The 12,304-nt window shown below is 45.8% G+C and overlaps 1 protein-coding gene across 1 annotated transcript in view; it reads left to right on the top strand.

The window, feature by feature from the left end:
* mertka (c-mer proto-oncogene tyrosine kinase a) overlaps positions 1 to 12,304 on the top strand; it is a 39,204-nt gene that overhangs the window by 9,809 nt on the left and 17,091 nt on the right. Inside the window, exons 7-16 of the mRNA XM_035400926.1 lie at positions 334 to 402; positions 535 to 609; positions 1,117 to 1,284; positions 2,055 to 2,123; positions 2,588 to 3,749; positions 4,122 to 4,186; positions 5,067 to 5,275; positions 8,309 to 8,693; positions 9,230 to 9,330; positions 10,140 to 10,310. Of these exons, the coding sequence (XP_035256817.1) occupies positions 334 to 402; positions 535 to 609; positions 1,117 to 1,284; positions 2,055 to 2,123; positions 2,588 to 3,749; positions 4,122 to 4,186; positions 5,067 to 5,275; positions 8,309 to 8,693; positions 9,230 to 9,330; positions 10,140 to 10,310 (2,474 nt within the window). The remainder of the gene's footprint in view (positions 1 to 333; positions 403 to 534; positions 610 to 1,116; positions 1,285 to 2,054; positions 2,124 to 2,587; positions 3,750 to 4,121; positions 4,187 to 5,066; positions 5,276 to 8,308; positions 8,694 to 9,229; positions 9,331 to 10,139; positions 10,311 to 12,304) is intronic.

Raw genomic sequence — 12,304 nt, 5'->3', positions numbered from 1 at the left:
GCTTGTAATATTACCATTAACGAGTGAGCTACTTTTTTGTTAATCAGCTTTATAAAAAACGTCTGAAATGTCCATTCTTTTTTATTTCTTTTAAAAATATGTAAATATAAACGAAATTTACAGGTCCAGGTCCTTTGTTTCCTTGGCAACTTATTATACAATACTTTTACTGAACCAGGGGAATGAGCCAGTTAACAGTTTTTGTTATAATGGGAAAGTGGGTACTGTAAATTGAAATATTAAGCCTGTATAATTAATAATGTGCAAATTCTGTTTTTTGCTGCTTGCTAAAAGGATGAAAGCTTTCATTTTGTTTTGCTTTCTGATTTTCAGGAACCTCTATAACAATGGTTTCAAAGAAGTACAGGATCATGCATTCAATGGAACAAGGATCAATAAGCTGTATTTATATATTTTGCCTTCTTCTTTGAAGAATTACCATCATTGTATTAATAAGGGAAATTACAGCTTGACTGGAGTATGAAATGGCAACTTTCACCTTTATATTGAATGAAATCTTCTTTATTTTCTCAGGGTTTTAAAAAATAACAAAAAGCTGAAAATGATCCACAGCGATGCCTTTAAAGGTGCTTTTGGACCAAGTACACTGTGAGTGTGACCAATCTTTTTATTTCATTTATTTGCTTTACATTATTTTTTGGCTTATTTTTATGTGTGCATGTTCTCCATTTATTGTTTGTGTCCAGTCTGTGCCCTCTCCTTGACTACACTGAGGCGTGCCGCTCTGAAATGTGCAGGTCTGTAGCGCTCTGTAATGTGTCTGTAGACTAAGCAGGTCTGTGCTGCTCTGTAATGTGTCTGTAGATTAAGCAGGTCTGTGCTGGCTGCACTGAGGTGTGCCATTCTGAAATGTGTCTGTAGACTAAGCAGGTCTGTGCTGATTACACTGGGGCGTGCCACTCTGAAATGTGTCTGTAGACTAAGCAGGTCTGTGCTGATTACACTGGGGCGTGCCGCTCTGAAATGTGTCTGTAGACTAAGCAGGTCTGTAGTGCTCTGAAATGTGTCTGTAGACTAAGCAGGTCTGTAGCGCTCTGAAATGTGTCTGTGTACTGAGCAGGTCGGTGCTGGCCTGGCGTTTCCGGTGTTTTGCAGAGACGTTTCCGCCACGGCGGTGGAGGCCCTGCCGGAGCGGGGCCTGGAGGCGGTGCTGGTGCTGGTGGCCCGGGGCGCCTACGCCCTGAAGAGCCTCCCGCCGCTGACGGGGCTGCAGAGCCTGCAGGAGGCCCAGCTGACCTACCCCAGCCACTGCTGCTCCCTCAGGTGAGGTGAGGTGAGGTGGGGCGGGTGTAGGTGTGGCTCGGGCGGCCCTTCGGCCAATCAGACTAATCCACGCCTGGCAGCCATTCACACAAGCGGAGATCAGCGGCTCTCTCCTGGCTTTTCTATCAGAACCATAACACGTCTCATACTCTGAAACCAACTCCTGAATATCAGGCAGCCTGTTGAGGTTGAAGTGGAGTTAGGGTTGCCAGGGAGAGAGGAAACTCCTCTCGATATCCTCTGGGTGCCTGCAGGTTGCCTTTGCCAGCTGCAGATGCGCAGCTGGATGTCCTCCTGCATAAAATGTATGCGCAGCTCGACTGACTGCGTGTATGGTGGACGTGCATACTAGTCGTGATGGAAAATTCTAAATTGAGAAAATAAGTAAGAGCAGGATGCAAAACACGGACACACACACACACACACACATTGTGAAGACGTCGCTTTCGATAAAAGCGTCTGCCAAATACATGTAATGTAATGTAATGAGAGGTGGTAATTATGTCCGTATCTTGAATCTTGAATCTTTAATCTCAATAGAGAAAATGCATTGCTGAGATACATTAATAATTTTTATAGACTATAGCCACAGATGTGACAGATATGTGTTGATTTCCACTTAAAGGACTCATAACTGAGAGCTGTTTTTAGGGCATAAAAGAAATTGTAAACTACAACATTAATTTACCATTCCCCTGGCATGCCGGTAGCTGTCTGCAAACCATTTTTTGCCACTGAATATAAACTTTGCTTTGTCCTTTTTCTCTCAGAGAAGCTGATGTCTTTGCTGAGTGGAGTAACAGATCAGCATTCTGCAACGATGTCAGTCTGTTAGAACGGTGAGCATTTTTCCACCAGGAGATGATGAACACAGTAAACCAGACAGTCCCCTCTCTTGCGTGTTTTTGTGACAACACTAATCCACACAAACTGTGTAAGGTCCGTGAGATTGTGTATGTGTGTGTGTGTGAGTGTGTGTGCATGTGTTTGGAAGGGTACCGTAATCATCTCCATCTGTTAGGTGACAGGTCGTACTACCACAACAGTAAATCCACAGTGATGGACTGAGTTGCTCACTGATAGATGTTTGTAATTATTATGAGCCTCGTTCATTCTGCAGCTCCACCCTCTATCACAACACCCACCAGTGATTGATTTAGTACGTGGCTGGCAGCCTGATTCCCTCCCCCTTGGAATAATTTGCCTTGAATTTGTGCGGGCCGGGTTGATTGACGTTCACAGCCTCGTAGCAGTCTGACGTTTCTCTCCGCGTGATGATCGTTTGATGTGTCGGTGTTCTCAGGATGCTGGCCCTGAGCGTGGACCTTCCCCTCGCGCCCGAGTCCGTGGACCCAAGCCCAGAGGTCTACAGCAGCATAGACCTCCATTATCCGGAGTTTGATTTCTGCCACTCCAGGAGGGCCCCCCGGTGCGCGCCCGAGGCAGACGCCTTCAACCCCTGCGAGGACATCGTGGGCTTCGGTTTCCTGCGCGTGGCCATCTGGGTCATCAGCACGCTGGCCATCGCGGGCAACCTGACCGTGCTGGCGGTGCTCGTCGCCAGCCGGCGGAAGCTGAACGTGCCGCGCTTCCTCATGTGCCACCTGGCCTTCGCCGACCTCTGCATCGGGGTCTACCTGCTCACGATCGCCGCCGTCGACCTGCGGACCCGGGGCGACTACAGCCGGCACGCCATCGCCTGGCAGACGGGGGGCGGGTGCGGGGCGGCGGGCTTCCTGTCCGTGTTCGGCGGCGAGCTGTCCGTCTACACCCTGACCGTGGTCACCCTGGAGCGCTGGCACACCATCACCAACGCGCTGCGGCGCGACAGGAAGCTGGGCCTGGCCCGCGCGGCGGTCGTCATGGCGACCGGCTGGCTGCTCTGCCTGTCCGTGGCGCTGCTCCCCCTGCTGGGCGTCAGCAGCTACGGCAAGGTGAGCGTGTGCCTGCCCGTCGACATCGACACGCCCTGCGCCCAGACCTTCGTCGTCCTCCTCCTCCTCCTCAACGTCGCGGCCTTCTGCGTGGTCTCCGCCTGCTACGTGGCCGTCTACCTGGCGGTGAGGAAGCCGGGGTTCGCCGGCGGCAGGAGCTCCGACGCCCGGATGGCCAAGCGCATGGCGGTGCTGGTCTTCACCGACTTCGTCTGCATGGCGCCCATCTCCTTCTTCGCCATCTCCGCCGCCTTCAGGACGCCGCTCATCACCGTCACCAGCTCCAAGATCCTGCTGGTGCTCTTCTTCCCCGTCAACTCCTGCGCCAACCCCTTCCTGTACGCCATTTTCACCAGGGCCTTCCGGCGGGACGCCTGCGCTCTCCTGGGGAGGCTGGGGTGCCACAAGGGCGGGTACCGGACGGGGGCATCCTCCTCCGAAAACAAAGTGGGAAAGTGTAGCAGCTCTGTGGCGAATAACGGGATCTCCTGCACCGCCCTGAAAATGTGTACTATGACACGGCAGGACCGGTGATTGGATCGTCCTCTCTGACCAATCTCCTCTCTGTTTCAGTGTTGTGCTATCGTTCATTCATTCATTCATTTTATTGAAATGGTGTAAAATATTCTTCCAAAAGATTTACAAAAAAAGGAAATTGAAGATAGTTTTGGAACAGCTCAGGAGCAGTAGACCCTTGCTTTGTGCGACTTTTTCCCTGGATTTGTTCAAATGAATTATCCTTGTTAGCATATCAATATTTGTAAATATTGTACAGTTTATGGATAGGTTTGTTGGTTTTACATATAAATTATGCTGGTTACAACTACATATGTATGTGCAAGAAATAAGCGCTTTAAGGGAAATCCATCCATCCATTTTCTATACGTGGTTATTCCTGGTCAGGGTCCAGGGGGGTCTTGGGGCCTATCCCAGCATGCTTTGGGCGAGAGACAGGAATACCCTGGAGGGTTTGCCATTCCATCACAGACTTTAAGGGAAATTGAATTTTTAATGTAAGGTAATTACCTCTGCACGCACCTTTCCCTGAATATCTCCATAAAATATTTTAAAATAGGACACACAAAATTACCAGACATATTGTATATTTTTATTGAAAATGACAAACCAAATAAGCGGTTGGGTTGCTGCCAAAAATTAATCTTAAAATGACTAAAATCTACAGCTACAAGGGCCGATCTTCACTTTCAGTTCTTGGTTACGTATTCATACACTAAAAAATAAAAATAAATAACAAAGAGCGCCACCGTATGGACGACTGGCAATTTAAAGGAAAGTCCGTTTAGGAGCTCCGCGAGAATGGTTTAGCATTGCATTTTAAAACTTTATCACATTTTAAAAGCGTATTTATAAAGGATACACTGGAAAACATATTGTAACGTTAGTCATTTGCTGATAAACACTTTTAAAATGTCTGCTGATGGCATAAAATGATTTTGTTTTTTAAATTAAAAAGTGTAAGCATGTCTGTTATTAAACATTCAGTTATGTTGTAGAGAACTGTTTTCTTTATTTTGAAATAATTGTTTTTTCCGTACTTCTGGCTGTACAACACGATGCCGATGACAGAGGGGGGTACCCGACGTGGAGGGTCCACCCTCCCCCCAAAAAGAGAGCGAAATCCCGCCTCCTGAAATGGAATCTCGGCCCGTTCTGAGTGACGTCAGTAAAAAAGTTTATTTTGTTCAAGAGAACTAACGCAACGTGCAATCTTCATAACAGATCGAAGGAAAAAACGGAACCTCGTGTGGATAAAAAGTGACGTATGGAAACAACGTAGGTTTTTAATATCCACGAAAATAGCAAGCGCTCTTAATGATAACGCATCAGAGAAAGGATCGCATTCCTTCGTCTTAAGAATCGTAACTTTCAACTGAAGGGTATTATTTACGAAGGGAGTTATAGGTGGTCTATTGGAAGTAAATTATATATGCAAACCGCTATGTCACATACGGATATCAAAAGAAGATCCTGGATAATAAACATTGTCGTTCTCGTTGCATTAATTGTCTGCAAATTGTCAACAGGTCTGACAGCGGGTAAGTTCCTTACGTTTTAAATAAACCTTTGATGGTTTTTATCTTAACTTCGTATTTTAAACGATGAGACTTCAGAGGATGAAGACAATCAGGCCACCGTCTTCACCCTGTTATATATTTGCTGTTAAATCCTTTCTTTAGCACGACTGTTTGTTTTTGTTTATTTTGCTGACTACATTTAATTACGGACACACACATCTGGTAACTTACTTTTTCATGTTCGAATGTACTCGCAAAATATCTGACAGCTATTTGTGGACTGAAGAATTATTTCCATTATAGCTAGGCTAGACTACAATTGCGCTCCCTCCTAACCATCAGTCCTTGAGTAATTAAACCCACATGAGTTTTGCCATCATTTGTGTTTTGCTCTTCACAAAAACTCCAAACAGATGGAATTCATTTGGTGAGGCTGCGAAAAAAAAACTTGGCAATACTTCCACAGTTGCTTACTTCCATAACCTAATCGTAAATGTAAAAAAAAAAAAAAAACAGCGCGTGTTCTTTGTTTTGTATTTTAATCAGTAGCCTACACCAAGGAAAACATCGGACCTCAGATTGCTTACGTGGGGTGTAAACAGATCAGACTAGTTGCTATTGATTTAGGGTGAACTCACTCGACAATCAAGCGGAAAATACAGTTTCTATGTGGACTACTGCAAAGAAAGAATCCATTATCTCCCCCGAAATAATAGCCTAGACTGAAAACTTTCCAAATACATATTGTTAGCCATAAGTAGGCAGCAGGTCATACATAGCTTTGCCGTTGTTACAGCTCAGCGGGAGCGGTTGGCTACAAAACCCGCCGCAATCTCACAATCTTCCACAACACAGATGGCTGTCGGAGGGTCATTTGCAATTAAGAGTCACTTTATTGAGATAAAAGGAAAGGCCGCTTTTAAGGTCTCACTGAAGTGTATTAATTATTCAAATAACTAGAGAGGACTTTGGAGCTCTTAATAGTGATATGAAGATATAAAGTACCTGGATGGGATAGGAATTTTCAGGCAGCTAATGGGCACTCTGAAACAGACTGTACCTTATTCAGGCAATGCTTTGCACCTCTGATTTTAGAATTATGAAGTGTCACACAATAATAACATTTCATTATCTACAGGAATAACACGTAGTAGTTTCAATACTTTTTGCAGCAGTTTGCTGGTAGTTCAGTTACCTTCGCACTGTAATACAGTGGTTGTAGTAATTAATTACATCTTGTCATTTTGAGGTGTACTTAACTACAGGAACTATCAACAGCTGTTGGCCCTAAAACATATATATTTTCCCAAGCCCCTATGACCAAATACCATCTCCTCTCTCTTCTCTAATCATGGTTTGTGAGAAGTACTCCATGTAGTTGCCAGTGGTCAACTGGCAATTGCCACACATTGCTGGTTCTCCCCACTGAGCTGTATAGTGATTCTCCTCGTGTTCAAGCAGAAGGCATGCTCACATGCGTGTCTGGTAACTTTTTTTTTTTTTTTACAAAGTAATTTCAACTACATTTTTTGAGTAATCGTAATTTCACAAGCTGCATTTCTCTTTAGAGTAGTTTTGCAGTAGTTCAACTGCTTTCAGCTTGAAGTAATTGGTGGTTTTACACAACTACACTTTCAGAGTAGTCCCCCAACACTGAATATATGCTTACCCATTTCAGCTTGAATCTTTGGTTTAAACGGAGTGAAATTTCAGAATTGGCACTTACTCCGAAGTATAAGATTCCCCACTAAGTATTCAGAATGTTTCCAGCTGATGCACCAGCTACATCTTATAGCTTTATGTAATGGGGTTTTGACCATAATGGTCTGACACGATATGAAGAATGAAAATGCCCCCTTTTCATGTTCGTGTTGATCGGAATGGCAGTTGAACGGCAGGACGTTTTGACCCCGGAGCACTGCTGTCAGAGAAACGTGTTTCCTGTGATAGAGTAGTAATGCAGGGAGAACGGCAGGAATTTCCTTCCCCCCTGTAGTGAAAGTTTTGCTCTGTCTTTCTAGTGGGAGTGGCAGGAACAGGAATATTTTTGGGCAGGGTCAATCCAGGGAGCGCTGGAAATAACAGTTATACGCACACACACGCACACGCACACACACACATTTCATACTTTAATTTATGTCCAGACATAGGAAGCAACATCAAATGACATGAACAATGGAGACACAGTACAGAAAAAGGACATGGACACTTGCGGACGTATAGGGGTATGGAGCAGTACTTCCTCCAAATACACATCATACATGCGTGCACACAAACACACACACACACACACACACACACTTTCTCTTTCTCTTTCTCACAGATTCCGCTGAAATTAAGTGCGCTGGATGCACATGCACACACCCACACATTTACTTCATGGAAAATGCTTCATTTAAATCTACACTAAAGAATACAGGATGTACAGTATGTCTTATGAGACATTGTGTCCCACATTTATTAACAAATACATGTACATCATGAAAAATCTCTGATGGCTGTGGTTTATGGATACGGGTGGATGTGTCTGTCGCATTGGCAGATTTCTGTTAATCGCTGTGACAGGGCAGTGTCAGGGCTATTAGGCATTTCTTGTTCGCAAACCTCCCACCTGTATTGCACACACTAGAAGCCAACAACAAAATTAAATCAGCTGTTGGATCCTAGCCTGAATGTTACATTTATCTGAGGCTGGTACTTTTATGTTTTTTAAATAAATATTTATTGCTCCCATATATAGGTAAAATAAAAAAAATGGCAAATCTCAATTGTGTATACTTAATTTTGTCCTTTGAGCACAGTAACAGCTATTGACTGTGTCAAAGCCGTTATGCGCATGTGTGGTTATCCATGTTGTGGTTATTCTGACTGCCTGTTGTTATATATTCAAAATCTATTTTCACAACATCATTTAATAACTAACAACCATTCTCCATTTTACGAGATGGCTTCGCTACTTGAGTTCTGGTGCACATGTCTCCCTCCTTTCTACCTTCTTCCTGCTGCCATAGTCAATTGTAATGGGGCGTTCTCTGCTTCCCCTGTGTATTACAGAGGAGCATGATGGGAGCCTGCGCTCAGGGCACTCGCCGTCCAGACGGGACGTCCGATCCCTCAGACCCACAGACCTCCTTCCCCTGGCTGTCCCGACCGCTGACCCCGCCCCCGTGGAGCCCCCCATCGCCTCGGGACGGGCACCCAAGGTGCACCTGACTCAGGAGGACATCCGGAGGCTCCAGTTCAAGCCCACGGTGGGCCGGATCCTGCTGTCGGAGGGCATGGCGGTCATGGTCAACTGCTCCATCGACATCCACAACGTTCGGCTGGACCTGGCCATACTGTGGTGGAAGAACGGCAGGGAGCTGGCGCAGAACCAGCAGGCGGTCAACGAGCTGCAGACTGAGAGCCAAGGGGTGATCACTCTGCTGTCCACTCTCAGGTAGCAGAAAGCAGCAGCTTATGTGCATACTGATTATCTTTGTTTTTTCGGGGTTTATCTTTGTTTTTTTCAGGTGGGGGGGGGGGGGGGGGGGGGAGGGGTTGTCTGAGAATCTGGGGTCTGCTGATTTAGGAGAATTCATGTGCTATACAGTAATGGCAGTCAGACTGGTAATGTGTAGCAGTATGAGTCAGTCCTGGTTTTAACTAGAAGTGGGTTACATGTGAAGACACGTTGGTGGTCATATTTTACATTGTGGTTTGTTGCATCCTCACGTGCATGTGTGTGTGCTTGTCAGTGTTGGTATCGGGAATCAAGTTGTGTTATGTACTGTAGTCATGTGTTAGATAGCCGTTGCTTGAGTGTTTTTCTTTCCACTGGGGAGTTTTTTTTTTTTTTTTACCACACTTGGGGGTTCAGGCTCGGTTTTGCTCATTTTTTCCTGTTTTCTGCACAGTGTCTTTGTGGCGGTGTCTTTGTAAAAAGTGCTGTGCAAGGAAAGCTGAAATGAATATCGTGTTCTGTTGTGTTTGCAGCATTAAGAGTGTTCAGCGCAGTGATGCTGGGGAGTACCACTGCAGGCTGATTGTTAGCAACACAGTGATCGAGTCTCAGCCCATTCACATCCAGGTCGAAGGTCAGTGGCCCAGTTTTCTTGATGCTATAGGGTTCAGATTGGCTGATCCTTCTGGGACATTGGGGTACCCCACTTGGTACTCAACCAATTCCACCTGAATGTGATAATTATTTATGACACAAGATGGGTTTAGCTCTTTGTTGCCGAGGAACTAGTCTCATATAGAGAGACCAAGAAGTGCATTTTCAGTCTCTCAAGAGCCTGAGTTGGGTGCTGTTGGGTTAGTTTTTAGTGCATGCATGTGTCTGCGTGTGTGTGTGTGCGTTTGTGTGTGTGTGTGCGTTTGTGTGTGTGTGTGTGTGCACATGTGCATGTGTGCGTGTGTGTGTGTGCGTGTGCGTGCATGTGTGTGTGAGCATGCATGTGTGTGTGTGTGTGTGTGCACATGTGCATGTGTGCGTGTGTGTGTGTGCGTGTGCGTGCATGTGTGTGTGTGTGCGCATGCGTGTGTGTGTGTGTGTGTGTGTGTGCGCATGCGTGTGTGTGCGTGTGTGTGTGTGTGCGCATGCGTGTGTGCGTGTGTGTGTGTGTGTGTGTGTGCGCATGCGTGTGTGTGTGTGTGTGTGTGTGCGCATGCGTGTGTGTGTGTGTGTGTGTGTGTGCGCATGCGTGTGTGTGTGTGTGTGTGTGTGTGTGCGTGCATGTGTGTGTGCGCATGCGTGTGTGTGTGTGTGTGTGTGTGTGCGCATGCGTGTGTGTGTGTGTGTGTGTGTGTGCGTGCATGTGTGTGTGAGCATGCGTGTGTGTGTGTGTGTGTATAGGCCTCTCTCTGCTCTTTTAAAAGCATCTTACTCTGGACGCGTTCGCAGGCCTCCCAACGTTCACCAGGCACCCCGAGGACATGAACGTCACGCGCGGCACCCCCTTCAGCCTGTCCTGTGCAGCGATTGGTCCCCCTGACCCTGTCACCATCGCATGGCTGCGCAATGGGAAGCACCAGGGGTCCTCCCGCCTCTCCCCCTATGACATCACTATACCAGGTGAGGGTCTCCTGCTGACCACCCCTATAAATATCACCACATCACATGAAGAGGCGTTTATTTTGCATAATTTCATTAATATACACCATGAGTGCCACCCTTGAGAGGAAAAAAAATCAAGAATAAAATGCCCACCTAAAGGCAAATTTGAGTAAACTTGTGTTAAATAAATTTGTGATTTGTGCATTTTTCCCTCCCACGGTTAGACTGGGTTTTGACCCCTGATGACTAATGTAAAACAGATTATATAGTCTCAAGAGAAATACATTAACTTTAATGTACATATGCAGTAATATAAGCTTTTAACTGTACCTACTATATCACAGAAAACCAATTTTCATCATTGGTTTGGGTATCTCTTAGCTATGCCTAGTTGGTACAAGTCTTTGCTGCTGTTGTTTTGTGCTGTGCTGCTGATATTTCGGAGATAATCTGTACATAACTGATTAAATAATCACTTCCTGTGCTGAGTTCTGCTAGCTCAGTTCCTGGCTTTTGCATATGAGCTCACAGGACAGAAATCGGTGGAGTCGGCAGGTTCAGTGTCTCAGGTCTGCTTAGCTAAGAGAAATGCATCATCGTTTCTCTTTTCTGTGAGTCTCTATCGCCTTTGCTGTTCTTTTGAAACGGCGCGTAATCCGAGTCTTGGACTTTTTAAAAGGGATTGCAATCGTGCAGGCAAAAAAAAGACTCTGCTCACAAAAGATTTGTTTGTCAAGGGAACAAGTTGACCACAAGGAACGTGATTCAGTTGAGCTCTCTGTTCTCCTCAGTGAACCATGGTGCTGGCAGTAGGATAGCCTTCTCTGTCACAGCTGTATTTAGCTTCTAGTGATAACAGTGCTTACTCAGCCTGACCGCTGCAGAAAAACTGGCTGTTCCTGGCGTCTGCTCTAACCCACCGGTGTCAGGGCCCTGTTGCTGTGGGTTAGAATGGAATGTGATGTAATTCTCCACATAGTTCTAGAACACTCCAGCGACATAATTATGCGGAGAGCCTGCAGAAAACTATGTTTAAAAGGTAAATTGCGATTGATTTTTTAAAAATGTGGCTCGTGCCTGGCTTGCACCCTTCCGAATTAATAGCGGAGGTGGCTGCAACAAGCGCTAATAAAAATGACTGGCCATGAAAAATTGGGGATTAGAAGGGGAGAAGCATTAGAAAATGTCATTTTCTATCCAGGTCAATGTTTTAGTCTTCACACAGCCTCCGGTTAGTTTATCTCACCAAGAATGCACTGGGATTAGTTTTCTGGTTGTCAGCCTTGTGCTGGGTAGTGCTGCTGCCTGGTGCTGGAGGGTCAAAGGTCAGAGAACTGGCTTTGGCACAGCATGTGCTCTGATGGTGAGGGGAGTGGGGGTGGAGCTTTCTGGAGCTGGGACAAAGGCCTCATTGACTAGCCTGTCTGCCATGCTGATTCTGAGCTGTGATGCAGGTTGAGGGGGCCAGTGTGGGTGACCTGGTTTCATCATAGATGGAGCTTCATTCAGGGAGGGAGTGGGTTACTGGGGTCTCTCCTGCTCTGGCTGGGGGTGTCTGGCTGTTTGGCTGTGAAATGCAGGTCTGTGCATCCTGTACCTGTGCCAGTTACATAACCCCATAATGTTAGCAGAGCAATGCACCTCTCCCCCCAAGGACCTGGCTTTGATCACAACTGAGCTGGTGATCTCGTGTGGGTTACCAGCTGGTTACCAGTTGGTTACCATCACCATGGAGATACCAGTGAAGAGTGAAGCTTTATGAAACTCTCCAGACCCCAGAGACATTGGAGAAACCAGTATGAAATTTTTAGTTTATTACTAATATTCCAGCATATTCCCCCTGCAATTTTTTCAGAATTAGGATTTTTCAGTAATCATACAGTACGCTGAGGTCATATGGGCATGCTATGCTGAGACACATTAACATTTGATTTAAAGCATTGAATTGACTTTGCGTCTTCATGTCATAATTGACCATTCATTTTCTAAGGATGCAGTGTAAAGGTAAAAAA

This window comes from Anguilla anguilla, chromosome 18, assembly GCF_013347855.1.
Source record: "Anguilla anguilla isolate fAngAng1 chromosome 18, fAngAng1.pri, whole genome shotgun sequence".
Lineage (NCBI taxonomy): Eukaryota > Metazoa > Chordata > Actinopteri > Anguilliformes > Anguillidae > Anguilla > Anguilla anguilla.
The sequence above is the reverse complement of the archived record's forward strand: the minus strand, read 5'-3'. Positions and strand labels throughout refer to the sequence as shown.